Source organism: Pangasianodon hypophthalmus, chromosome 29 (genome assembly GCF_027358585.1).
Source record: "Pangasianodon hypophthalmus isolate fPanHyp1 chromosome 29, fPanHyp1.pri, whole genome shotgun sequence".
NCBI classification, from domain to species: domain Eukaryota; kingdom Metazoa; phylum Chordata; class Actinopteri; order Siluriformes; family Pangasiidae; genus Pangasianodon; species Pangasianodon hypophthalmus.
This window is the reverse complement of record NC_069738.1, coordinates 3,347,694-3,373,849: the sequence shown is the minus strand read 5'-3', so window position 1 is coordinate 3,373,849 and position 26,156 is coordinate 3,347,694. Positions and strand designations below refer to the sequence as shown.

Sequence of the window (26,156 nt, the reverse complement as noted above, 5' to 3'; positions counted from 1 at the left end):
TTCGTGAATACAAAATTTCTTGTGTAAACACTCTTACAAACAATTTACGCACAAACCTGTTCATATCCAGCTTGATAAACGATGCGCATTGTTAATTAGAATAAACAGATGATATTAAATCCTCATGTCATTCTGAATAATAAAATCCCACACACATCATCTTTAAAGTAAGTTTTAAACCAAAAGGAAACTGTGTTGATGAAGTGTGTGTCATTGTGTCTCTGCAGGTTGATTGGTTGTGGTGTCTCAGATGAAGGCTGTGCTGCTCTGACTTCAGCTCTGAGATCAAACCCCTCACACCTGAGAGACCTGGATCTGTCTGAGAATAATCTAGGAGACTCAGGAGTGAAGTGTCTCTCTTCTCTACTGGAGAATCATCAATGTAAACTGGAGATACTGTGGTAAGATCATCTCTCTGAGAGTCACATGACCTGCTCCTGAGTAAGACACATTCTGTAATAGTGAGAGTGAAGCAGAGGTTTTAGGTTCATCATCAATGTCCTGAGGAGGAAGATTGTTTCTTTTCACTGCACACTGATGATTTGTCACTGATGAGTCTTTGGGTCAGATGTACGTATGTGAGAAGCTGCAGCACAAAACGTGACTTGATGCGACTGCAGTGTGTCTAAAATTACTGTAAAATTTACTAAAACATTGTGTCTAATCACACAAACTGTACAGAATACACAGAAGCAGCCCAGTGGACTTGACTGTAAATTTATCAGTCTCATACTTCCTTTTTTCCCTCTGGGGAACAGAGGCCACTGACGACCTTCTGTCATCTTTCACAGTTGTTTTCTAACCACTCCAGTTGTTTTCACTCCTATCGATGCCCAAAGTATTATTTTAATGACTTTGTGATTTATCGATCTTTTAGTAAAGCAGTGTGTAAGTGTTTGTGTGAGCCAACCCGAAGTCCAATTTTCTGCTGGATTTACAAAAGTCTCTGAAAGTCTGATTTTCTTTGTACTCACTTGAATGATTAGTTTTATTTGTTTTAATTTATGGGTTTGGATTGGCATGCTTTTTAATATTTTTTTTTTACACTCAGGAGCAAGAGTAGAATACGAATTAACAGGACCTTCGTGAATACAAAATTTCTTGTGTAAACACTCTTACAAACAATTTACGCACAAACCTGTTCATATCCAGCTTGATAAACGAGGCGCATTGTTAATTAGAATAAACAGATGATATTAAATCCTCATGTCATTCTGAATGATAAAATCCCACACACATCATCTTTAAAGTAAGTTTTAAACCAAAATGAAACTGTGTTGATGAAGTGTGTGTCATTGTGTCTCTGCAGGTTGCGTAGGTGTGGTGTCTCAGATGAAGGCTGTGCTGCTCTGGCTTCAGCTCTGAAATCCAACCCCTCACACCTGAGAGAACTGAATCTGTGTCAGAATAAACTAGGAGAATCATGTGGGACGTGTCTCTATGCTCTACTAGAGAATCCTCACTGTAAACTGGAGATACTGAGGTAAGATCATCTCTCTGAGAGTCACATGACCTGCTCCTCAGTAAGACACATTCTGTAATAGTGAGAGTGAAGCAGAGGTTTTAGGTTCATCATCAATGTCCTGAGGAGGAAGATTGTTTCTTTTCACTGCACACTGATGATTTGTCACTGATGAGTCTTTGGGTCAGATGTACGTATGTGAGAAGCTGCAGCACAAAACGTGACTTGACGCAACTGCAATGTGTCTAAAATTACTGTAAAATTTACTAAATCATTGTAACTAATCACACAAAGTGCACCTGGGACACGAACTACATCCACTGTGTGGCAGCTGCAGGTTTAATAGCAGAAGGGAAATGGTGGAAATGATCTCAAATATAGGATTTGTAAATTAAAATGAGAAGTTAAGGTCAGACATTAAAAGGTCAAAAATGAAATAAATCAAACATTTGATTTTTAACTAAAAATCAAGCTGCTATGAAAAGGGTTGCCAGATCTGCTTTACAGAAGCAGCCCAGTGGACTTGACTGTAAATTTATCAGTCTCATACTTCCTTTTTTCCCTCTGGGGAACAGAGGCCACTGAGGACCTTCTGCCATCTTTCACACTTGTTCGCTAACCACTCCAGTTGTTTTCACTCCTATCGATGCCCAAAGTATTATTTTAATGCCTTTGATTGTGATTTATCGATCTTTTAGTACAGCAGTGTGTAAGTGTTTGTGTGAGCCAAACCGAACTCCAATTTTCTGCTGGATTTACAAAAGTCTCTGAAAGTCTGATTTTCTTTGTACTTGAATGATTAGTTTTATGTTTTAATTCATTGGTTTGGATTGGCATGCTTTTTAATATTTTTTATAAATTCCAATAATATAAAATCACTGGTTTTCACAAATGTTGTCAATAGTGCTCTTGGTTCCTGACCTAGTGAACCAGCATGAGGATGTGTTTTTGATAGAAACTCCAAAGCACTTCTATAAGTCACTCTGGATAAAGGGTTCTGCTAAACGCTGTAAACACGTTAAAGATAAGTAATTTAATCTCAGTAGTATATTCCAGATATAAACTTGCAGTAATCCATGCAAATGATCTGATTTGAAGTTGATCAAGTCAAGGTTTTCATTAGTTAGTTTGGGTGAGTGGTGGTGCAACAGTTAAATCTATGTTAAACCTGTTCATATCCAGCTTGATAAACGATGCGCATTGTTAATTAGAATAAACAGATGATTTTAAATCCTCATGTCATTCTGAATAATAAAATCCCACACACATCATCTTTAAAGTAAGTTTTAAACCAAAAGGAAACTGTGTTGGCGAAGTGTGTGTCATTGTGTCTCTGCAGGTTCTGTAGTTGTGGTGTCTCAGATGAACACTGTGCTGCTCTGACTTCAGCTCTAAAATCCAACCCCTCAAACCTGAGAGAACTGAATCTGTCTGGGAGGAATCTAGGAGACTCAGGAGTGAAGTGTGTCTCTGCTCTACTGGAGAATCCTCACTGTAAACTGGAGATACTGAGGTAAGATCATCTCTCTGAGAGTCACATGACCTGCTCCTCAGTAAGACACATTCTGTAATAGTGAGAGTGAAGCAGAGGTTTTAGGTTCATCATCAATGTCCTGAGGAGGAAGATTGTTTCTTTTCACTGCACACTGATGATTTGTCACAGAGTCTTTGGGTCAGATGTACGTATGTGAGAAGCTGCAGCACAAAACGTGACTTGATGCAACTGCAATGTGTCTAAAATTACTGTAAAATTTACTAAATCATTGTAATTAATCACACAGAGTGCACCTGGGACACGAACTACATCCACTGTGTGGCAGCTGCAGGTTTAATAGCAGAAGGGAAATTATGGAAATGATCTCAAATATAGAATTTGTAAATTAAAATGAGAAGTTAATGTCATAGACGTTAAAAGGTCAAAAATTAAATAAATCCGATCACGTGACTCTTCGACAGCGATGCAGGCATAGTCCCTCGCTCTGCTCACTTTGTCAAATATTATATAATCCTGTCAGTAAATTTCGAACCATTCTCTGTTTAACCCATCATAAATACTTCAGCAGTCAAAGACAGTCGGAAAAGAGAGATTGAGCAATCGCCAATAAAGAAAAATTCAAAGATTCCACCATCTCCAGAGAGGATCTCGACGGTGCTATCGCTAACGGTATCAAGCTAGCACTTAAATAGCAGCAAAGTACTTTGGATTCGGTTTACTACTCAACAGTAAGAGATGCGGTAAGAGATGCAGTAGACTCTGTTCTGACCCCAGCGTTGCGTGACCTACATATGGACATACAAGCGACCAACAATTCTGTGCAGAACTTGAAAAGCTAGCTAGCGCGGCGAAGCGGACACGCGACCGAGTAGATTCCCTTCAGGCAGCTGCACGTGAGGATAGGAGGACAGTCACGAACTTGAGAAAGCAGCTAGAACAACTTACTGATAAAATAACGGACATTGAAGACAGGAATAGGAGAAATAACGTACGACTGGTGGGGTTGCCGGAGGGGGCAGAGGGCTCCGACGCAGCCGGCTTTCTCAGAGCTAATCTTTCCAAGTGGATTCCAGCATTGAAAGGCCGCGACATGGAGATTGATCGCGCTCATCGCGTCTCTGACAGAAGAAAAAGTAACTCCGAGCGGCCGCGTACTCTCATCTTTCGTGTGCTAAGATGGCAAGACATGTCGGCGATCCTAAAGGGTGCACGGCAGGCGTACCCGGTGAAATACACGCAGGATAATGTCACGCTGCTATTTTTTCCTGACTTCAGTCCAACCACAACTACCAAGAGAACGAGCTTCAACCCAATCCTTAAGAAGATGATGGCACTGGGTCTGCAGCCTTTCCTCATCTATCCGGCGGCAATTAAACTACGGCACAAAGGTGAGCAGACGATGCTTGACTCTCCTCAGAAAGCGGAGGATTTTATCAGCTCACTGTCACAGAAGACAACATATGCTGCAGATCTACAAAGCAACGGGAAGACAGCGGCCACCATCTCCATCCCTTCGGCCCAGCGAGAAGAACTTAATGACCGGGATGGTGGCGATTCCAGCTGCCCAGGAGAGGACACTTGTTAAATCTTCTTTTTTTTCTCCTCCTGGGATATTGTTCCTATTTATCCGGCACAACTGTCTCTTTACTGGTAAGACTAACAACCTTTTTTGGAGGGGTCCAATGGAGAGTAGGTTTGATTACAATAATTTTTTGGGGACATGTCTTGCATTGAGGTGGACCGGTCACGTATCATCACCATTTTCTCTTGCTCAATCCGACCTACGTTCTTGGTAATGTGCGGTCTCATTTGTTTCTTGTTTATAGTTGTTTGTTGTTCCTGTTTGTGTGTTGCTTTTATTTTTTACAACAGACATTCCTACTTTTATTTATTTTGTCTTATTTCTAAAAGGATTATTCATCTAGGTGGTTTGGTATCTAGAATGCACACCAGCGTTTACATGTTACTTACAGAATGGGAGTGCTTTTGCTTTTTTTCATTTACAAAATACAGTTTTAGGGTTATGAATATTCAATGCATATTCTAAATATTTTATCATTGAATGTGAATGGCCTAAATTCTGCTGTTAAACAAACCCGTGTACTAGAATATTTACACTGTAAATCGATTTCCTGTGCACTGATACAAGAGACACATTTAAAACAATCTGACGTGGCACGTTTCCAGAATAAGTATTATAAATTGGCAGCCTTCTCCTGCGCTCTTAATAAAAGTAAGGGGGTGCTTATCCTTGTTAACAGGAAGTTACATTTAGCAATTGAACATACCGGAAGTGATAAGGGTAGATTTGTTTTTATCTGTTACAAAATACATAATAATAGGTTAGCATTGGTCTCTATTTACGGTCTGAAGGAGACAGACAGTGCATTCTTTACAAATATTTCCAATACATTACTTGAGCAGACTGATTGTCCACTAGTGGTGGGTGGTGATTTTAATGCTGTCGTAAATCCTGCTTTGGCTAAATCTCAATCTGATACAACAGCCAATCCATCTGCTAAATTACTGAATAAATTTATCACTGAGCTCAACTTAATCGATCTTTGGAGAATTCAGAATACTACATCTAAGGACTTCACTTTTTTCCCTAATAGACATAAGACTTTCTCTAGGATAGACTCCATATTTCTCAGCCCATCTTTAATTTCGTCTAATTCCTCCATCTCTATATTACCAATTTTATTATCTGATCATTCTGCTGTGTTGTGCAATCTTCCTCTTTTCGATATTAAAGCCAAATCCCCTAGATGGCGCTTTAACATGTCATTATTAAGTAATCAGACTTTCATTAACTCTCTAAAAGAATATATATAAAGGAATTTCTTGAAATTAATATGCCCTCCGATGTGGATCCTCAAATACTGTGGGAAACGACTAAGTGTGCTATACGAGGATTCTGTATATCTTTCTCTTCTACTTTTGCCAAAGCGAAAATTGACCAGTTTACACAACTAGAAAATAAAATCCAATCATTACAAACCCTACAAAAACAACATTTTACTGAGCAACAGGCTATATAGCTGTCCTCTTTTAAAGAAGAATATGATTTACTTTCACAATCAAAGGTGGAATTTATCTTACATAGGACTAGGCAAAAATACTATTTCGAATCAGAGAGACCTAGTCACCTATTGGCCCTTAGGCTGAAAGAATGTGAGTCCAAGGCATATATCAGCGCAATAAGATCAATGGATGGTCAGGTCACCACAAACCCTGCGGCGATTAACGACATATTTAAAGGTTTTTACACAAATCTGTATAAAGCCGAGACAGATTTTGATGAATCAATTTGTAAGCAGTGTTTAGATCAATTGGAATTGCCTCGGCTCTCACAGGTGCATAAAGAATCTTTGGAGGCCCCATTAAGTTTGGAGGAGCTCCACATTTCTCTAAAAAGCCTTCAAAAGGGCAAATCGCTGGGTCTAGATGATCTCCCCCCTGAATTATATTTAGAAATTTGGAATTTGGTAGGGACACTTATGCTTAATTCATTTCATTTTGCAATTGAACATGGTGTATTTCATAGAGATCAAAAAACATCATTGATATCACTACTTCTTAAAAAAGGGAAAGATCCATTAGATTGTTTCAGCTACAGACCGATATCACTTATTCCATGTGATCTAAAAATTTACGCTAAAGTTTTTGCTTCTCGTATGGAGAAGGTAATTGATAGTTTGATCAAGGAGGACCAAACCGGTTTTATCAAGGGGCGCAATGCGTCTGACAATATGCGTCGACTCTTTCATATTCTTGACTTTGCAGACTCTCATCCAAGCCCTTGTGCATTTTTTTCACTTGATGCAGAAAAGCCTTTGACAGGCTAGAGTGGAGTTATATGTGGGCAGTTCTGCAATGTTTCGGCTTCGGTGAACATTTCATTTCTATGATCAAGACATTATACCACTCACCTGCAGCATCAGTCTTGACTGGTAATATTATTTCCCCTCCGTTCCCTCTACAGCGGGGAACGAGGCAGGGATGTTCACTTTCCCCCTTATTGTTTTGTTTATCTCTTGAACCTTTAGCACAAGCCATCAGGAAATCTGAAGTATCGATTAAGATTCATGATCATAATCATATTATTTCATTATACGCTGATGATATTATTCTATAATTAGACCACTTTGATGTTTCAGTCTCTAGTATAATTAAGGAATTTGATCACTTTAGTAGCTTATCAGGATACAATATAAATTGGAGCAAATCGGCTTTAATGCCTATCAACAATGTTAAGGTTAATTCTTCTATTCCCTCATTTATCCCTATTAAGGATTCTTTCATCTGTTTGGGCATTACCATATATAAAAACATCCATAAGATTGCCAGAGAATTTTAATAGTATTCTAGTTAAGATTAAAAATGACATTGAAAGATGGAATAATCTTAAAGTCTCTCTTCAAGGAAGAATCTCCATAGTTAAGATGAATTTGTTACCTCGGTTTAACTTTCTTTTCTCTATGATACCACTTTCTCCCCCTCCAGGTTAGTTTAAGGAGATCAACTCCATACTTTCTGATTTTATCTGGAATGATAAATGCCCCAGAATCAAACTTACCACATTACAACATCCTGTACACGCAGAAGGACTGGCTGTACCCAATTTTGAATTGTATTACTGGTCGTTTCAACTTAAGGCTCTTCATAATTAGGTTGATCCTCAATCTAAAGTTTCATGGAGACTGATTGAAGCTGACACGGTTAAACCAAATAGACTCCAAGATATTTTATTTACTGGCACAGGAAAAAAAGGTGATAATTATAAATTTGGTCCGGTTGTGGCTAATTCTGTTAAAATCTGGAAAACGGTTGAACGTCTGATAGGAGGCCCCTACAAATTTTGTAACAGTACACCTTTATGGCACAATTTTAATTTTTATGCGGAAATCGTCCATTTGTCCAGCCCTCTTGGTCTTCTTTAGGCATAAACACGTGCGGTGATATATATGATAACCAGGTCCTCTGTTCATTTCAGACATTAAGAACTAAGTTTTGTTTACCAGCATCCGCATATTTTGTCTTTCTTCAATTACGTTCTGCTCTCAAAGCGTATGGAGTTCCTTGGGCATCTCCCATTTCCTCTCATCCTATGCGGGATTGGATTGCACTATCTTCTGGTCGGCCATCTGTTTCCTTAATATATAATATAATTATTGATTGCATTACAAAACCTCTTTCTATCAAATCTATCTGAAATCGGGAATTATCTGACCTTAATGTCGACTGGGAGAAAGTGGAGTCTGACCTTAGCTTAACTTCTAAAAACTTGGCTAATCGTCTTATTCACTTCAAAGTCATTTATAGAGCATACATAACTCCTTACAAAAGATTCAAAATGAAACTACAACCAAATTTTAACTGCCATATGTGTAATACTGCATCATCAGGTACTTTTCTTCATATGTTTTGGGAGTGTCCTATCGTCATTAAGCTATGGACACATGTACACCTGCTTTTATCCTCCTTACTACAAATTGATTACTTTACTAACCCAAGTTTATGTCTTCTTAATGATGATTCTGGTCTGTGTATGAGCTTAATACGAAAGAGAATGTTGTTTGCTGGTTTTACTGCTGCGAAGAAGACAATGATACTAATTATTATTATATGTGTATATATAATAATAGTAATATGGTTTGCACCGCACATGTGTGGAAAAACATATTGGATCCATAGCCTCCTGAAAATAGTGACTTGTGAATGTACAACAGCACGAATTAATAAGGCCAAACCTAGTACTATTGATGCTTGGCAATGTTTTTCCTTTAACATACTTGATTATATAAAGGAATGATTTGTTTGTTTTTTTTTCTTTTTTTTTTTCCTTTCTCTCTCCTTTTTCACTGGACTCTTTAAATTATTGATTATATGTCTGTTGTTTTTTTTGTTTTGTTTTGTTTTGCTTTGAATGGATATTATGATGTTATGTTATATGTAAAAGACAATAAAAAGTTGATCACAAAAAAAAAAAGAAATTAAATAAATCGAACATTTGATTTTGAAATAAAAATCAAGCCGCTATGAAAAGGGTTGCCAGTTCTGCTTTACAGAAGCAGCCCAGTGGACTTGACTGTAAATTTATCAGTGTCATACTTCCTTTTTTCCCTCTGGGGAACAGAGGCCACTGACGACCTTCTGCCATCTTTCACAGTTGTTCGCTAACCACTCCAGTTGTTTTCACTCCTATCGATGCCCAAAGTATTATTTTAATGCCTTTGATTGTGATTTATCGATCTTTTAGTAAAGCAGTGTGTAAGTGTGTGTGTGAGCCAAACCGAACTCCAATTTTCTGCTGGATTTACAAAAGTCTCTGAAAGGCTGATTTTCGTTGTACTTGCTTGAATTATTAGTTTTATTTGTTTTAATTTATGGGTTTGGATTGGCCTGCTTTTTAATATTTTTTATAAATGCCAATAATATTAAACCACTGGTTTTCACAAATGTTGTCAATAGTGCTCTTGGTTCCTGACCTAGTGAACCAGCATGAGGATGTGTTTTTGCTAGAAACTCCAAAGCACTTCTATAAGTCGCTCTGGATAAAGGGTTCTGCTAAACGCTGTAAACACGTTAAAGATAAGCAATTTAAACTCAACAGTATATTCCAGATATAAACTTGCAGTAATCCATGCAAATGATCTGATTTGAAGTTGATCAAGTCAAGGTTTTCATTAGTTAGTTTGGGTGAGTGTTGGTGCAACAGTTAAATCTATGGGTTGCTGATCAGAAGGTTGGGCTCTTTAGCAAGGCCCTTAACCCTCTGTGCTCCAGGGGCGCTGTATCATGGCTGACCCTGCGCTCTGACCCCAACTTCCTAACAAGCTGGGCAACGCAAAGAAAATGTAGATGTGACAAATAAAGGCGTCCTCTTATGCACAAATGTACACACACTCAGGAGCAAGAGTAGAATACGAATTAACAGGATTTTTGTGAATACAAAATTTCTTGTGTAAACACTCATACAAACAATTTACACACAAACCTGTTCATATCCAGCTTGATAAACGAGGCACATTGTTAATTAGAATAAACAGATGATATTAAATCCTCATGTCATTCTGAATAATAAAATCCCACACACATCATCTTTAAAGTAAGTTTTAAACCAAAAGGAAACTGTGTTGAAGTGTGTGTCATTGTGTTTCTGTAGGTTGCATGGTTGTGGTGTCTCAGATGAAGGCTGTGCTGCTCTGGCTTCAGCTCTGAGATCAAACCCCTCACACCTGAGAGAACTGGAGCTGTCTCAGAATAAACTAGGAGCCTCAGGAGTGAAGTGTGTCTCTGCTGTACTGGAGAATCCTCACTGTAAACTGGAGATACTGAGGTAAGATCATCTCTCTGAGAGTCACATGACCTGCTCCTCAGTAAGACACATTCTCTAATAGTGAGAGTGAAGCAGAGGTTTTAGGTTCATCATCAATGTCCTGAGGAGGAAGATTGTTTCTTTTCACTGCACACTGATGATTTGCCACAGAGTCTTTGGGTCAGATGTACGTATGTGAGAAGCTGCAGCACAAAACGTGACTTGATGCAACTGCAATGTGTCTAAAATTACTGTAAAATTGACTAAATCATTGTAACTAATCACACAAAGTGCACCTGGGACACGAACTACATCCACTGTGTGGCAGCTGCAGGTTTAATAGCAGAAGGGAAATGGTGGAATTGATCTCAAATATAGAATTTGTAAATTAAAATGAGAAGTTAATGTCATAGATGTTAAAAGGTCAAAAATTAAATAAATCGAGCCAGCATGAGGATGTGTTTTTTCTAGAAACTCCAAAGCACTTCTGTAAGTCGCTCTGGATAAAGGGTTCTGCTAAACGCTGTAAACACGTTAAAGATAAGCAATTTAAACTCAACAGTATATTCCATTTATGAACTTGCAGTAATCCATGCAAATGATCTGATTTGAAGTTGATCAAGTCAAGGTTTTCATTAGTTAGTTTGGGTGAGTGTTGGTGCAACAGTTAAATCTATGGGTTACTGATCAGAAGGTTGTGCTCTTTAGCAAAGCCCTTAACCCTCTGTGCTCCAGGGGCGCTGTATCATGACTGACCCTGCGCTCTGACCCCAACTTCCTAACAAGCTGGGCAATGCAAAGAAAATGTAGATGTGACAAATAAAGGTGTCTTCTTATGCACAAATGTACACACACTCAGGAGCAAGAGTAGAATACGAATTAACAAGATTTTCATGAATACAAAATTTCTTGTGTAAACGTTCATACAAACAATTTACACACAAACCTGTTCATATCCAGCTTGATAAACGATGCACATTGTTAATTAGAATAAGTAAGTTTTAAACCAAAAGGAAACTGTGTTGATGAAGTGTGTGTCATTGTGTCTCTGCAGGTTCTGTGGTTGTGGTGTCTCAGATGAAGGCTGTGCTGCTCTGGCTTCAGCTCTGAGATCAAACCCCTCACACCTGAGAGAACTGGATCTGTCAGAGAATAATCTAGGAGACTCAGGAGTGAAGTGTGTCTCTGCTCTACTGGAGAATCCTCACTGTAAACTGGAGATTCTGTGGTAAGATCATCTCTCTGAGAGTCACATGACCTGCTCCTGAGTAAGACACATTCTGTAATAGTGAGAGTGAAGCAGAGGTTTTAGGTTCATCATCAATGTCCTGAGGAGGAAGATTGTTTCTTTTCACTGCACACTGATGATTTGTCACTGATGAGTCTTTGGGTCAGATGTACGTATGTGAGAAGCTGCAGCACAAAACGTGACTTGATGCGTCTGCAATGTGTCTAAAATTACTGTAAAATTGACTAAAACATTGTAACTAATCACACAAACTGTACAGAATACACAGAAGCAGCCCAGTGGACTTGACTGTAAATTTATCAGTCTCATACTTCCTTTTTTCCCTCTGGGGAACAGAGGCCACTGACGACCTTTTGTCATCTTTCACACTTGTTCGCTAACCACTCCAGTTGTTTTCACTCCTATCGATGCCCAAAGTATTATTTTAATGACTTTGGGTGTGATTTATCGATCTTTTAGTACAGCAGTGTGTAAGTGTTTGTGTGAGCCAAACCGAACTCCAATTTTCTGCCGTATTTACAAAAGTCTCTGAAAGTCTGATTTTCTTTGTACTCACTTGAATGATTATTTTTATTTGTTTTAATTTATTGGTTTCGATTGGCATACTTTTTAAAAATTTTTTTTACACTCAGGAGCAAGAGTTGAATACGAATTAACAGGATTTTCATGAATACAAAATTTCTTGTGTAAACACTCATACAAACAATTTACACACAAACCTGTTCATATCCAGCTTGATAAACGAGGCACATTGTTAATTAGAATAAACAGATCATATTAAATCCTCATGTCATTCTGTTGGCGAAGTGTGTGTCATTGTGTCTCTGCAGGTTGCGTAGGTGTGGTGTTTCAGATGAAGGCTGTGCTGCTCTGGCTTCAGCTTTGAAATCAAACCCCTCACACCTGAGAGAACTGAATCTGTGTCAGAATAAACTAGGAGAATCATGTGGGAAGTGTCTCTATGCTCTACTGGAGAATCCTCACTGTAAACTGGAGATACTGAGGTAAGATCATCTCTCTGAGAGTCACATGACCTGCTCCTCAGTAAGACACATTCTGTAATAGTGAGAGTGAAGCAGAGTTTTTAGGTTCATCATCAATGTCCTGAGGAGGAAGATTGTTTCTTTTCACTGCACACTGATGATTTGTCACAGAGTCTTTGGGTCAGATGTACGTATGTGAGAAGCTGCAGCACAAAACGTGACTTGATGCGACTGCAGTGTGTCTAAAATTACTGTAAAATTTACTAAAACATTGTAACTAATCACACAAAGTGCACCTGGGACACAAACTACATCCACTGTGTGGCAGCTGCAGGTTTAATAGCAGAAGGGAAATGGTGGAAATGATCTCAAATATAGAATTTGTAAATTAAAATGAGAAGTTAATGTCATAGACGTTAAAAGGTCAAAAATGAAATAAATCAAACATTTGATTTTTAACTAGAAATCAAGCTGCTATGAAAAGGGTTGCCAGATCTGCTTTACAGAAGCAGCCCAGTAATCCATGCAAATGATATGATTTGAAGTTGATCAAGTCAAGGTTTTCATTAGTTAGTTTGGGTGAGTGGTGGTGCAACAGTTAAATCTATGGGTTACTGATCAGAAGGTTGGGCTCTTTAGCAAGGCCCTTAACCCTCTGTGCTCCAGGGGCGCTGTATCATGGCTGACCCTGCGCTCTGACCCCAACTTCCTAACAAGCTGGGCAATGCAAAGAAAATGTAGATGTGACAAATAAAGGCATCGTCTTATGCACAAATGTACACACACTCAGGAGCAAGAGTAGAATACGAATTAACAGGATTTTCATGAATACAAAATTTCTTGTGTAAACACTCATACAAATAATTTACACACAAACCTGTTCATATCCAGCTTGATAAACGATGCGCATTGTTAATTAGAATAAACAGATGATATTAAATCCTCATGTCATTCTGAATAATAAAATCCCACACACATCATCTTTAAAGTAGGTTTTAAACCAAAAGGAAACTGTGTTGGCGAAGTGTGCGTCATTGTGTTTCTGCAGGTTCTGTAGTTGTGATGTCTCAGATGAAGGCTGTGCTGCTCTGACTTCAGCTCTGAGATCAAACCCCTTACACCTGAGAGAACTGGATCTGTCTTGGAGGAATCTAGGAGACTCAGGAGTGAAGTGTCTCTCTGCTGTACTGGAGAATCCTCACTGTAAACTGGAGATACTGAGGTAAGATCATCTCTCTGAGAGTCACATGACCTGCTCCTCAGTAAGACACATTCTGTAATAGTGAGAGTGAAGCAGAGGTTTTAGGTTCATCATCAATGTCCTGAGGAGGAAGATTGTTTCTTTTCACTGCACACTGATGATTTGTCACAGAGTCTTTGGGTCAGATGTACGTATGTGAGAAGCTGCAGCACAAAACGTGACTTGATGCGACTGCAGTGTGTCTAAAATTACTGTAAAATTTACGAAAACATTGTAACTAATCACACAAAGTGCACCTGGGACACGAACTACATCCACTGTGTGGCAGCTGCAGGTTTAATAGCAGAAGGGAAATGGTGGAAATGATCTCAAATATAGAATTTGTAAATTAAAGTTAATGTCATAGACGTTAAAAGGTCAAAAATTAAATAAATCAGACATTTGGTTTTTAAATAAAAATCAAGGGGGCGCTAGTGAGCATACAATGGAGTAAGGCATGTGAAACTTAGCTCCTGCCTGGCTTCTTATTAAATTATTATTTTACAGCGCATTTTTGGTGAAATTACTGTGGACACTGTTTTGTTAATATTTGCGGGACCTTTTGAGCAATTGGTATTCGTGTTCGTCACTTCAATGGTGACTAAGCTGCACAAATACAAATATAGCGGCCCTGCAAACACTAGGCCGGAGAAATCCCTGACTCAAGCCTCTCCAGATGACGGCGATTCGCCTCCCATTTCACAGTTAGAACCAGTTTCGGACACGGAGGATCTGAAAGCAGATATTGTAGCTTCTCTGAGAGAGGATATCTCGGTTGTTATCAGGGCGGAGCTGAAAAATTGTCTTTCTGAAGACTTTAATTTTCTTAAGAGCGAGCTAAAGGAAGTGAAGTCTGAAATCGCAAACAACACGGCAGCGATCCGTTCTGAAATGGATAAAATGAAGGCTGTTATCAGCGATGTGGAGGAAGGATCACTTCACTGCAGGCGACAGTTGCAGAACTTAAACCAGTGCTGACGGACCTGAAGGAAAAGAACGAAGACTTGGAAGGAAGGATGCGTAGATGTAACGTACGCACTGTGGGGGTCCCGGAGGAGACGGGTTCGAGCTCTACCATTGCAGTCTCTAAACTACTGAAGGACGTTTTAAACCTAGAGAAGGAAATCCTAATCGACCGCGCTCACAGAGGTCTAACACAGAGAAAGCCTAATGGAAAGCCCTGGGTGATTGTCGCTAAACTCCACTATTACCAAGACTGTGTTGAAGTTCTCCGCCGAGCCCGAGAGCAAGGTCCACTTCGGTATAAAGGAGAGCCGATAGCCATCTTTCCAGACTACACTGCGAACGTTGCCAAAGCGCGGGCCGCTTTCAACAGTGTCAGAAACTTATTCCGAGGCGGACGTGATGTTGGATACGAGATAACGTTTCCAGCTCGACTCAGAGTCTCTTACATGGGGGACAGCAAGGAATTTCTGGATCCGGAGAAGGCACTGGCCTGCGTGAAGTCTACCATCCAAGATGTAGAAACAGCAAAGTGAGTCCTCCATGTTGTTCAACTTTTTTGTTGGACTTTGCTTTTTTTCCTACTTCGGCAGAAGTCATCCCGCTAAGGTTATGAGACTCTTTCCATTTTATTGCCCCGATGTAAATATTTTGGTTTTACTTTAGAGAATTATCAATACGTATCTTAACCATTCATTTCAGTGGTTCGGCAATGGACATGCCCAAGATTGTATAAATTTTGGAAGTGAATTTTTGATGCATTTTCAGAAATAATAGGAATGCCAATAGCTCCATCTCCTTTTATAGCTCTATTTGGTGTCACTGCACAAAACATGCACCTAAGCAGTTAGAACAGTAAATTGTTGGCTTTTTGTACACTACTTGCCAGAAGATTACTACTGTTTAAATGGAAAGACCCCCTTCCTCTGACTTTCTTTCACTGGATTAGAGAAATCATGCAATATCTTAAACTAGAAAAAATAAGATACTCTCTCCAGGGGTCTACCCAGAGATTTCATGCAATCTAGCAACCCTTCTTGTCATTTGTTGAAAAAATATGAAATAGAGAATACAGTCCCAAAAAAAGTATAGTTTTTTTTTTGTTGGTTTTTTTTTTGTGCTTAATTATCTGCATTCTCATTGTCCATATTAATGTTGATTGTTATTATTGGAATTACTCCTTCTGTTTATTTGTTTTTATTTATTTGTTTATTTCTCTTTGCTTCTTGTCTTTGTTTAATGTAATTCATATGTATGTCTGATGGGTAGAGGGATGGGTCATGTTGGGGTTCTGACTGTATATATTGTACTGTTCTGGTCACTTTTGCCTTTTTTTTTTTTTTTTTTTTTTTTTTTTTTTTGCATATTAAGAAATTTTTGAATAAAGAGACCTTGTTCAAAAAAAAAAAAAAAAAAAAAAAAAAAAAATCAAGCCGCTATGAAAAGGGTTGCCAGATCTGCTTTACAGAAGCAGCCCAGTGGACTTCACTGTAAATTTATCAGTCTCATACTTCCTTTTTTCTCTCTGGGGATCAGAGGCCACTGACGACCTTCTGCCATCTTTCACACTTGTTCTCTAACCACTCCAGTTGTTTTCACTCCTATCGATGCCCAAGGTATTATTTTAATGACTTTGATTGTGATTTATCGATCTTTTAGTACAGCAGTGTGTAAGTGTGTGTGTGAGCCAAACCGAACTCCAATTTTCTGCTGGATTTACAAAAGTCTCTGAAAGACTGATTTTCTTTCTACTTGCTTGAATGATTAGTTTTATTCGTTTTAATTCGTTGGTTTGGATTGGCATGCTTTTTAATATTTTTTAATAAATTCCAATAATATAAAACCACTGGTTTTCACAGATGTTGTCAATAGTGCTCTTGGTTCCTGACCTAGTGAACCAGCATGAGGATGTGTTTTTGCTAGAAGCTCCAAAGCACTTCTATAAGTCACTCTGGATAAAGGGTTCTGCTAAACGCTGTAAACACGTTAAAGATAAGCAATTTAATCTCAACAGTATATTCCAGATATAAACTTGCAGTAATCCATGCAAATGATCTGATTTGAAGTTGATCAAGTCAAGGTTTTCATTAGTTAGTTTGGGTGAGTGTTGGTGCAACAGTTAAATCTATGGGTTACTGATCAGAAGGTTGTGCTCTTTAGCAAGGCCCTTAACCCTCTGTGCTCCAGGGGCGCTGTATCGTGGCTGACCCTGCGCTCTGACCCCAACTTCCTAACAAGCTGGGCAACGCAAAGAAGATGTAGATGTGACAAATAAAGGCGTCGTATTATGCACAAATGTACACACACTCAGGAGCAAGAGTAGAATACGAATTAACAGGATTTTCATGAATACAAAATTTCTTGTGTAAACACTCATACAAACAATTTACACACAAACCTGTTCATATCCAGCTTGATCAACGATGCGCATTGTTAATTAGAATAAACAGATGATATTAAATCCTCATGTCATTCTGAATAATAAAATCCCACACACATCATCTTTAAAGTAAGTTTTAAACCAAAAGGAAACTGTGTTGATGAAGTGTGTGTCATTGTGTCTCTGCAGGTTGATTGGTTGTGGTGTCTCAGATGAAGGCTGTGCTGCTCTGACTTCAGCTCTAAAATCCAACCCCTCAAACCTGAGAGAACTGAATCTGTCTGGGAATAAACTAGGAGACTCAGGAGTGAAGTGTCTCTCTGGTGTACTGGAGAATCCTGACTGTAAACTGGAGAAACTGAGGTAAGATCATCTCTCTGAGAGTCACATGACCTGCTCCTCAGTAAGACACATTCTCTAATAGTGAGAGTGAAGCAGAGTTTTTAGGTTCATCATCAATGTCCTGAGGAGGAAGATTGTTTCTTTTCACTGCACACTGATGATTTGTCACTGATGAGTCTTTGGGTCAGATGTACGTATGTGAGAAGCTGCAGCACAAAACGTGACTTGATGCGACTGCAGTGTCCCTAAAATTACTGTAAAATTTACTAAAACATTGTAACTAATCACACAAAGTGCACCTGGGACACAAACTGCATCCACTGTGTGGCAGCTGCAGGTTTAATAGCAGAAGGGAAATGGTGGAAATGATGTCAAATATAGAATTTATGAATTAAAACGAGGAGTTAATGTCATAGATGTTAAAAGAATGAAATAAATAAAGAATGAAAAATGAAATAAATCAAACATTTGATTTTTAACTAAAAATCAAGCCGCTATGAAAAGGGTTGCCAGATCTGCTTTACAGAAGCAGCCCAGTGGACTTGACTGTAAATTTATCAGTCTCATACTTCCTTTTGTCCCTCTGGGGAACAGAGGCCACTGACGACCTTCTGCCATCTTTCACACTTGTTCGCTAACCACTCCAGTTGTTTTCACTCCTGTCGATGCCCAAAGTATTATTTTAATGACTTTGGGTGTGATTTATCGATCTTTTAGTACAGCAGTGTGTAAGTGTGTGTGTGAGCCAAACCGAACTCCAATTTTCTGCTGGATTTACAAAAGTCTCTGAAAGACTGATTTTCTTTCTACTTGCTTGAATGATTAGTTTTATTTGTTTTAATTTATGGGTTTGGATTGGCATGCTTTTTAATATTTTTTAATAAATTCCAATAATATAAAACCACTGGTTTTCACAAATGTTGTCAATAGTGCTCTTGGTTCCTGACCTAGTGAACCAGCATGAGGATGTGTTTTTGCTAGAAACTCCAAAGCACTTCTACAGTGCTCAGCATAAATGAGTACACCCCCTTTAAAAAGTACGAATTTAATCAGTAGCTCAATGAACAAAAGAACAATTTCCAGAGTTTTCACAAGGCTGAGTTTTATTGAACACTTATTTAACTCCATAACATGAAATTAAGGTTAATAATCTAACTTAGATCACAAAATCTTCAGTTTTACTCAAATTGGTTGAAGCAAAAATGAATACACCCCGCAACAAAAAGTATTTTGTATGAGCACCGTGATTTTTAAGGACAGCACCAAGTCTTCTAGGCATGGAATGAACAAGTTGGCAACATATTGCAACATCTATCTTTTTCTATTCCTCAAGAATAACCTCTTTTAGAGCCTGGATGCTGGATGGAGAGTGATGCTCGACTTGTCGCTTCAGAATTCCCCACAGGTGTTCGATTGGGTTCAGATCAGGAGACATACTTGGCCATTCAATCACCTTCACCCTGTTCTTCTTCAGAAATGCAACAGTAGCTTTAGATGTGTGTTTTGGATCATTGTCGTGTTGGAAAAGTGCACGACAACCAAGTGCACGGAGTGATGGCAGCATCTTCTCCTTCAGTATAGAGCAGTACATTGTTGAGTTCATGATACCATCAATGAAATGCAGCTCCCCAACACCAGCAGCACTCATACAGCCCCACATAAGGACACTGCCACCACCATGTTTCACTGTAGGCACCAAGCATTTTTCTTTGAAATCCTCACCTTTACGACGCCATACAGTTTTAAACTCATTAGTTCCAAAAACAGTGATCTTTGTCTCATCACTCCAGAGTATAGAGTCCCAGTAGTCTTCATCTTTTTCAGCATAGGCCCTAGCAAATTCTAGGCGTGCTTTTTTGTGCATGGGCTTTAGGAGAGGCTTCCTTCGTGGACGATACCCATGCATGCCATTCCTCTGCAGTGTGCGCCGTATGGTGTCACGGGAAACGGTCACTCCAGTTTGGCTTTCTACTGCTTTAGCTAACTGCAGTGAACTTGCATGGCGATTTTCTTCAACCCTTCTCATCAGAAGACGCTCCTGTCGAGATGTTAACTTAAGTGGCCGGCCTGGACGTCTCTGGTTGCACTTCCATCTTTCTTAAATGTTTGGATCACTTTTGCTACAATATTTTGACTGATATGTAAAGCTTGGCTGATCTTCTTGTAGCCCTCACCTTTTTTGTGTAAAGAAATGATTTCCTTTCTCAGATTTTGGGACATTTCTCTTCCATGGGGAGCCATTGCTGACAGCATGAAATGGGAAGGGCTTTTCTTTGTTAAGTAATGCCCTTTTATAGTCACCTGTCTGCTGGACACCTCTTAAATGAATCATTAGACTCACCTGTGGTTGAATGCCTGTTAAGTAGAATTTTGTAGTCTTAAGTGTGGCTTTTCTCCTAAGACGATAATTGGGGTGTACTCACTTTTGCAACATGGGCTTGAATGAATTTGTTAGGAAAATCACTTTTTTGTGTGTGCAAATTAACAAATCTTGTTTGCAATCAATGGCCCACATTTGTAGGAGTATTTTGTAGTATAGTATCTCATAGAAAATGTTGATTCTGAAAGGAAACTAAAAGTTTTCTGACAAATGTAGTGGGGTGTACTCATTTATGCTGAGCACTGTATAAGTCACTCTGGATAAAGGGTTCTGCTAAATGCTGTAAACACGTTAAAGATAAGCAATTTAAACTCAACAGTATATTCCAGATATAAACTTGCAGTAATCCATGCAAATGATCTGATTTGAAGTTGATCAAGTCAAGGTTTTCATTAGTTAGTTTGGGTGAGTGGTGGTGCAACAGTTAAATCTATGGGTTACTGATCAGAAGATTGGGCTCTTTAGCGAGGCCCTTAACCCTCTGTGCTCCAGGGGCGCTGTATCATGGCTGACCCTGCGCTCTGACCCCAACTTCCTAACAAGCTGGGCAACGCAAAGAAAATGTAGATGTGACAAATAAAGGCATCGTCTTATGCACAAATGTACACACACTCAGGAGCAAGAGTAGAATACGAATTAACAGGATTTTCATGAATACAAAATTTCTTGTGTAAACACTCATACAAACAATTTACACACAAACCTGTTCATATCCAGCTTGATAAAGAGGTGCATTGTTAATTAGAATAAACAGATGATATTAAATCCTCATGTCATTCTGAATAATAAAATCCCACACACATCATCTTTAAAGTAAGTTTTAAACAAAAATGAAACTGTGTTGATGAAGTGTGTGTCATTGTGTCTCTGCAGGTTGGTTAGTTGTGGTGTCTCAGATAAAGGCTGTGCTGCTCTGACTTCAGCTCTGAGATCAAACCCCTCACACCTGAGAGACCTGTACCTGTATGGGAATAATCTAGGAGACTCAGGAATGAAGTGTCTCTCTGCTCTGAAGAATGATAAACATTACAAACTACAGACACTGATGTGAGTAATGATCATTTTTAGATAAACTCTGAAACAAATTAAAAGACTGATTAGCATTATTTTGTGCATTAGCATTAGCTTTTTAGTTCCAGTAAATATCAGATTACCGGTTTATATTTCACTATATTCTATGTAATCAGACTTTTTCTAACAGTTAACTTTAATGCTGTTCGGTATTGATTCAAAATTCACATGAAAGCAGAAGACAAAGTCTACAGAATTTCACAACTGAGTGTATGAGAGTGATTGTAAATGAACACCTCGTCTCCTTGTGACTCCCTGCTGTCTCTGAATTCATACTGCTGCTTTTGTCTGAATAAGATGATCTCGGCTTTTCCCTGTTTCTGATAAGCAGCAGACTTTCTTCTCAACTCAACTCTCAACTTTTACTCCATGTTTATACAAAGCTTTCTGTGATGATGTATGCAGCCAAAAACTCCCGCCAAGCCAAATCTGAACAGCTGTGACTGTGAATTATTATCATTATTATTATTATTATTGTTATTACAGCATTTAAACAAATTGTGTAACTGATGTTTGTGTTTTGAAACTTAGTAGTTGCAGTGAAAGCTTTGAGGACCTGTTTAATAACTTACATCATTGTTAGTTCATCATGCATTATTTCCTTCAGTATCAGGTGTGATACAGTTCGAGAAAGTTGTTCAGCTCTGGCCTCAGTGCACAACTCAGAAACCTCCAATCTGAGAGAACTGCGTGCACTTCTATAAGTCTCTCTGGATAAAGCATTCTGCTAAATGCTGTAAAAACACGTTAAAGATAAGCAATTTAAACTCAACAGTATATTCCAGATATAACATTGCAGTAATCCATGCAAATGATCTGATTTGAAGTTGATCTAAATAGTTTGCATCTATTTAGAACAATATCTGTACAATATTGGTGTTAAACTCAATTTATGCCTGGGACTCATCAGCATTTTCAGTGATTTGAGACTTATAATCAAGGTTTTTACATTTTTTTCTCACATTTATCTCATTCTATCAACTAACACCAGTAATCTATAGACTCTGAAATTAGAACAGGATGTTTCTATAGCATAAAGAAGAGCTAACAGAAACTATAAAAGTGTATGCATAATATTTATAATAACATTAATAATAATATAATCCGTATAATAAATATAATAACGTGTTATACTGATTTATAATTAAACGTTTTTTTAAAGAATTCATACCTTTATTTAATTTTATTTGATGCCAGCTGCTCTGATGAGAAACAGGATTAGCCTATTTGGGTGAGGCATTTTTCCTTTTTCTGTTAGAAAGCTATTAGCCAGAGAGCTACACTGTAAGCACAGAGAAATGGAGGTGAGAGCAAGTGAAGTAGTTGCTGGAGTCTCCTGCAGAAGAAAAGTTGAGCAGGATTTATAACAGATGTAATTTTCTCCTATTATTAACAGATAATTTTATTTTTTCTGTGGAGCTGGCATAAAGCTATCTCATGGCACCGTTATTAATGGAGCAAGATTGTTCGATGGTAAATTGTACCCCAAATGATTAAAATAACAAATTAGTGTCATCACCGCTCCTACTGCCGTCTGACATCCACCTGAAATGCACAAGTGCATCACACTTAGTAATGTAACTGTATAGTTGAGGAAAACCATCCTGACTTTATTTTGTACAGTGCATCCGGAAAGTATTCACAGCGCTTCACTTTTTCCACATTTTGTTATGTTACAGCCTTATTCCAAAATGTATTAAATTCATTATTTTCCTCAAAATTCTACAAACAATACCCCATAATGACAACATGAAAGAAGTTTGTTTGAAATCTTTGCAAATTTATTAAAAATAAAAAATGAAAAAAATCACATGTACATAAGTATTCACAGCCTTTGCCATGACACTCAAAATTGAGCTCAGGAGCATCCTGTTTCCACTGATCATCCTTGAGATGTTTCTACAACTTGATTGGATTTACCTGTGGTAAATTCAGTTGATTGGACTTGATTTGGAAAGGCACACACCTGTCTATATAAGGTCCCACAGTTAAAAGTGCATGTCAGAGCACAAACCAAGCCATGAAGTCGAAGGAATTGTCTGAAGACCTCTGAGACAGGATTGTATCGAGGCACAGATCTGGAGAAGGGTACAGAAAGATTTCTGCAGCATTGAAGGTCCCAATGAGCACAGTGGCCTCCATCATCCGTAAATGGAAAAAGTTTGGAACCACCAGGACTCTTCCTAGAGCGGACCGTCCGGCCAAACTGAGCGATCGGGGGAGAAGGGCCTTAGTCAGGGAAGTGACCGAGAACCCGATGGTCACTCTGACAGAGCTCCAGCGTTTCTCTGTGGAGAAAGGAGAACCTTCCAGAGGAACAACCATCTCTGCAGCACTCCACCAATCAGGCCTGTATGGTAGAGTGGCCAGACGGAAGCCACTCCTCAGTAAAAGGCACATGACGGCCCGCCTGGCGTTTGCCAAAAGGCACCTGAAGGACTCTCAGACCATGAGAAACAAAGATTGAACTCTTTGGCCTGAATAGCAAGCGTCATGTCTGGAGGAAACCAGGCACCGCTCATCACCTGGCCAATACCATCCTTACAGTGAAGCATGGTGGTGGCAGCATCACGCTGTGGGGATGTTTTTCAGCGGCAGGAACTGTGAAACTAGTCAGGATCGAGGGAAAGATGAATGCAGCAATGTACAGAGACATCCTTGATGAAAACCTGCTCCAGAGCGCTCTGGACCTCAGACTGGGGCGAAGGTTTATCGTCCAACAGGACAACGACCCTAAGCACACAGCCAAGATAACAAAGGAGTGGCTACGAGCAAAGGCTGTGAATACTTATGTACATGTGATATTTTTTCATTTTTTATTTTTAATAAATTTGCAAAGATTTCAAACAAACTTCTTTCACGTTGTCATTATGGGGTATTGTTTGTAGAATTTTGAGGAAAATAATGAATTTAATACATTTTGGAATAAGGCTGTAACATAACAAAATGTGGAAAAAGTGAAGCGCTGTGAATACTTTCCGGATGCACTGTATTTATCACTGTGTTCTCTAAATATTAATGCACTTACTACGATTATTGTAGTAAAATTAGGGCTAAAGTATAGACTACAGCAGGGCCATGGCAGGCATGGGGCAGGGCCCAGTGCAAGTTAGAGGATGCGGGGCCCTAATTAGCACTCATTTCTGTCATCTTAAGATCAAATCTTGTATATGATGTTTAGTACTACTACAGTCAATTACACATAAATCAAATACACACAACTAGAATTTCGATGAGCAAATCCAATTCCGTCCGTGCTGCACAAAGCAGCGTCACACACTTATTAAAAGAAAAAAAAAGAAAGAAAGAAAGAAATAAAACAGTGTGCCTTATATAGCTCGAATAATGTTTTAGAATTGAGTCTTACTTCATAAAATCAACTAAAACATGAAAATCAATCAGGATGTTTGATTTTTTAATTTAATTTTTTAAACTATTATTATAAATATTTCCCCTGGCCCCAGGGCCACCTAGAGGGCAGGGCCTGGTGCGCTCGCACCAGTTGCACCACCCGAACGACGGCCCTACACTACAGTATTAAAGTGATTAAAGTTATTGTCTTTAACATCTACAATTTTTTGTTCCCAGAGTTCTACAGAAGTCAGGAGACAGAAGGGAAAAGAACATCATCACAGATACAGGGTAAGATCAAAAGCAACAACATTACTGTGACACTGACACGCTGGTATAATAAACCTCTCTGCAGTTATTTCCTACATGATTAAATTATAGAAAACATACAATCGAATAAGACAAATACATAGTGTTAGCATCATAAAAAACCTCCTTGGAACTTTAAAAATGGAAACCCTTCATGTGCACACAGGTAACATCCCATAGTTCTCATAGCTAAAGTCAGTGCAGGGCAAAAGGCCTTGTTACACATTGTTTTATCCAGTCCAGTGTCGTTTGCGGCATTCTGATATTTATTGGTTTATGCTATACTTTAATTAGGCCCTAAAGCTGCTACAGTACTTTCACTAAATATTTTAGAGTAATGAATATCAGTAAATGTGCAGTTCAGTGTTTCACAGTGTCATGATGTGATAATAAAATTAATAGTAATGATGAACAGAATAATGAAAACAACCAATAACAAGTCAGTCAAAAACTGTAAAGGATGTATATAAAGGACTTCCTGTAATGTTGTACAGTAAACAACAGAGAAGGAGATCAGACTCACCAGAACCCAGCTGTGTCTCCATGAAGAGTGATGAGTCTGTGGAGCCTCCTCTGAACTTTCGAAATGGAAACTCCTCATCTGTACCCAGGTAACATCCCATAGTTCTCACAGTTAAAGTCACAGTTAATGGCTGTGCTACACAATCATTAGCAGCTGTTTTGATTTATATTATAGTCACTTGGTCTTTAGTGCTGCTATAATACTTTCAGTAAAAGCTTTAGATGAAACAGTGTAAACATTTATTAAGGTCAAATGTTTCTAGCAGGCTTTTTTAATTAATAAGTATCTGTATTTGCATCCATTTAGAACACATGATCTGTTCATTCTGAATGAAGTACTCGTGTTCTGTTATATCCCTAATGACCATGCACAGTCCCCTCCAAAAGTATTGGAACAGTAAAGCCAATTCTTTTGTTTTTTGCTATACGCTGAAGACATTTGTGTTTGAGATCAAAAGAAGAGGATGAGACAGTAAATCAGAATTTCAGTTTTCATTGCCGTTCCAATACTTACGGAGGGGACTGTAGGAAGAAAAAAAACTCGAAGCCCTAAAATTAAAATGGGCACATTTTTTTTCTCCAGGTCCACAATGTTGGTGATGTATTTAGCACTGTGTTCTCTAAATATTAATGCACTTACTACGATTATTGTAGTAAAATTAGGGCTAAAGTATAGACTACAGCAGGGCCATGGCAGGCATGGGGCAGGACCCAGTGCAAGTTAGAGGATGCGGGGCCCTAATTAGCACTCATTTCTGTCATCTTAAGACCAAATCTTGTATATGATGTTTAGTACTCCTACAGTCAAATACACATAAATCAAATACACACAACTAGAATTTCAATGAGCAAATCCAATTCCGTCCGTGCTGCACAAAGCAGCGTCACACACTTAAAAAAAAAAAAAAAAAAAGAAGAAGAAAGAAAGAAAGAAAGAAATAAAACAGTGTGCCTTATGTAGCTCAGATAATGTTTTAGAATTAAGTCTTATTTCATAAAATCAACTAAAACATGAAAATCAATCAGGATGTTTGATTTTTTAATTAAATTTTTTAAACTATTATTATAAATATTTCCCCTGGCCCCAG

At 38.5% G+C, this 26,156-nt stretch overlaps 1 protein-coding gene across 50 annotated transcripts in view; it reads left to right on the top strand.

Annotated features, from left to right (window-relative positions):
• Window positions 1-26,156, top strand: part of LOC113534414 (uncharacterized) — a 272,572-nt gene that overhangs the window by 216,283 nt on the left and 30,133 nt on the right. For 41 of the 50 annotated variants that reach the window (XM_053231328.1, XM_053231329.1, XM_053231326.1 and 38 more), the window contains 11 exons: window positions 228-401; window positions 1,310-1,483; window positions 2,802-2,975; window positions 10,126-10,299; window positions 11,333-11,506; window positions 12,358-12,531; window positions 13,559-13,732; window positions 17,283-17,456; window positions 20,689-20,862; window positions 24,475-24,528; window positions 25,041-25,157. In XM_053231328.1, coding sequence (XP_053087303.1) covers window positions 228-401; window positions 1,310-1,483; window positions 2,802-2,975; window positions 10,126-10,299; window positions 11,333-11,506; window positions 12,358-12,531; window positions 13,559-13,732; window positions 17,283-17,456; window positions 20,689-20,862; window positions 24,475-24,528; window positions 25,041-25,157 — 1,737 coding nt within the window. The remainder of the gene's footprint in view (window positions 1-227; window positions 402-1,309; window positions 1,484-2,801; window positions 2,976-10,125; window positions 10,300-11,332; window positions 11,507-12,357; window positions 12,532-13,558; window positions 13,733-17,282; window positions 17,457-20,688; window positions 20,863-24,474; window positions 24,529-25,040; window positions 25,158-26,156) is intronic. The other 9 variants (XM_053231349.1, XM_053231336.1, XM_053231324.1 and 6 more) reach the window with 8 other exon arrangements.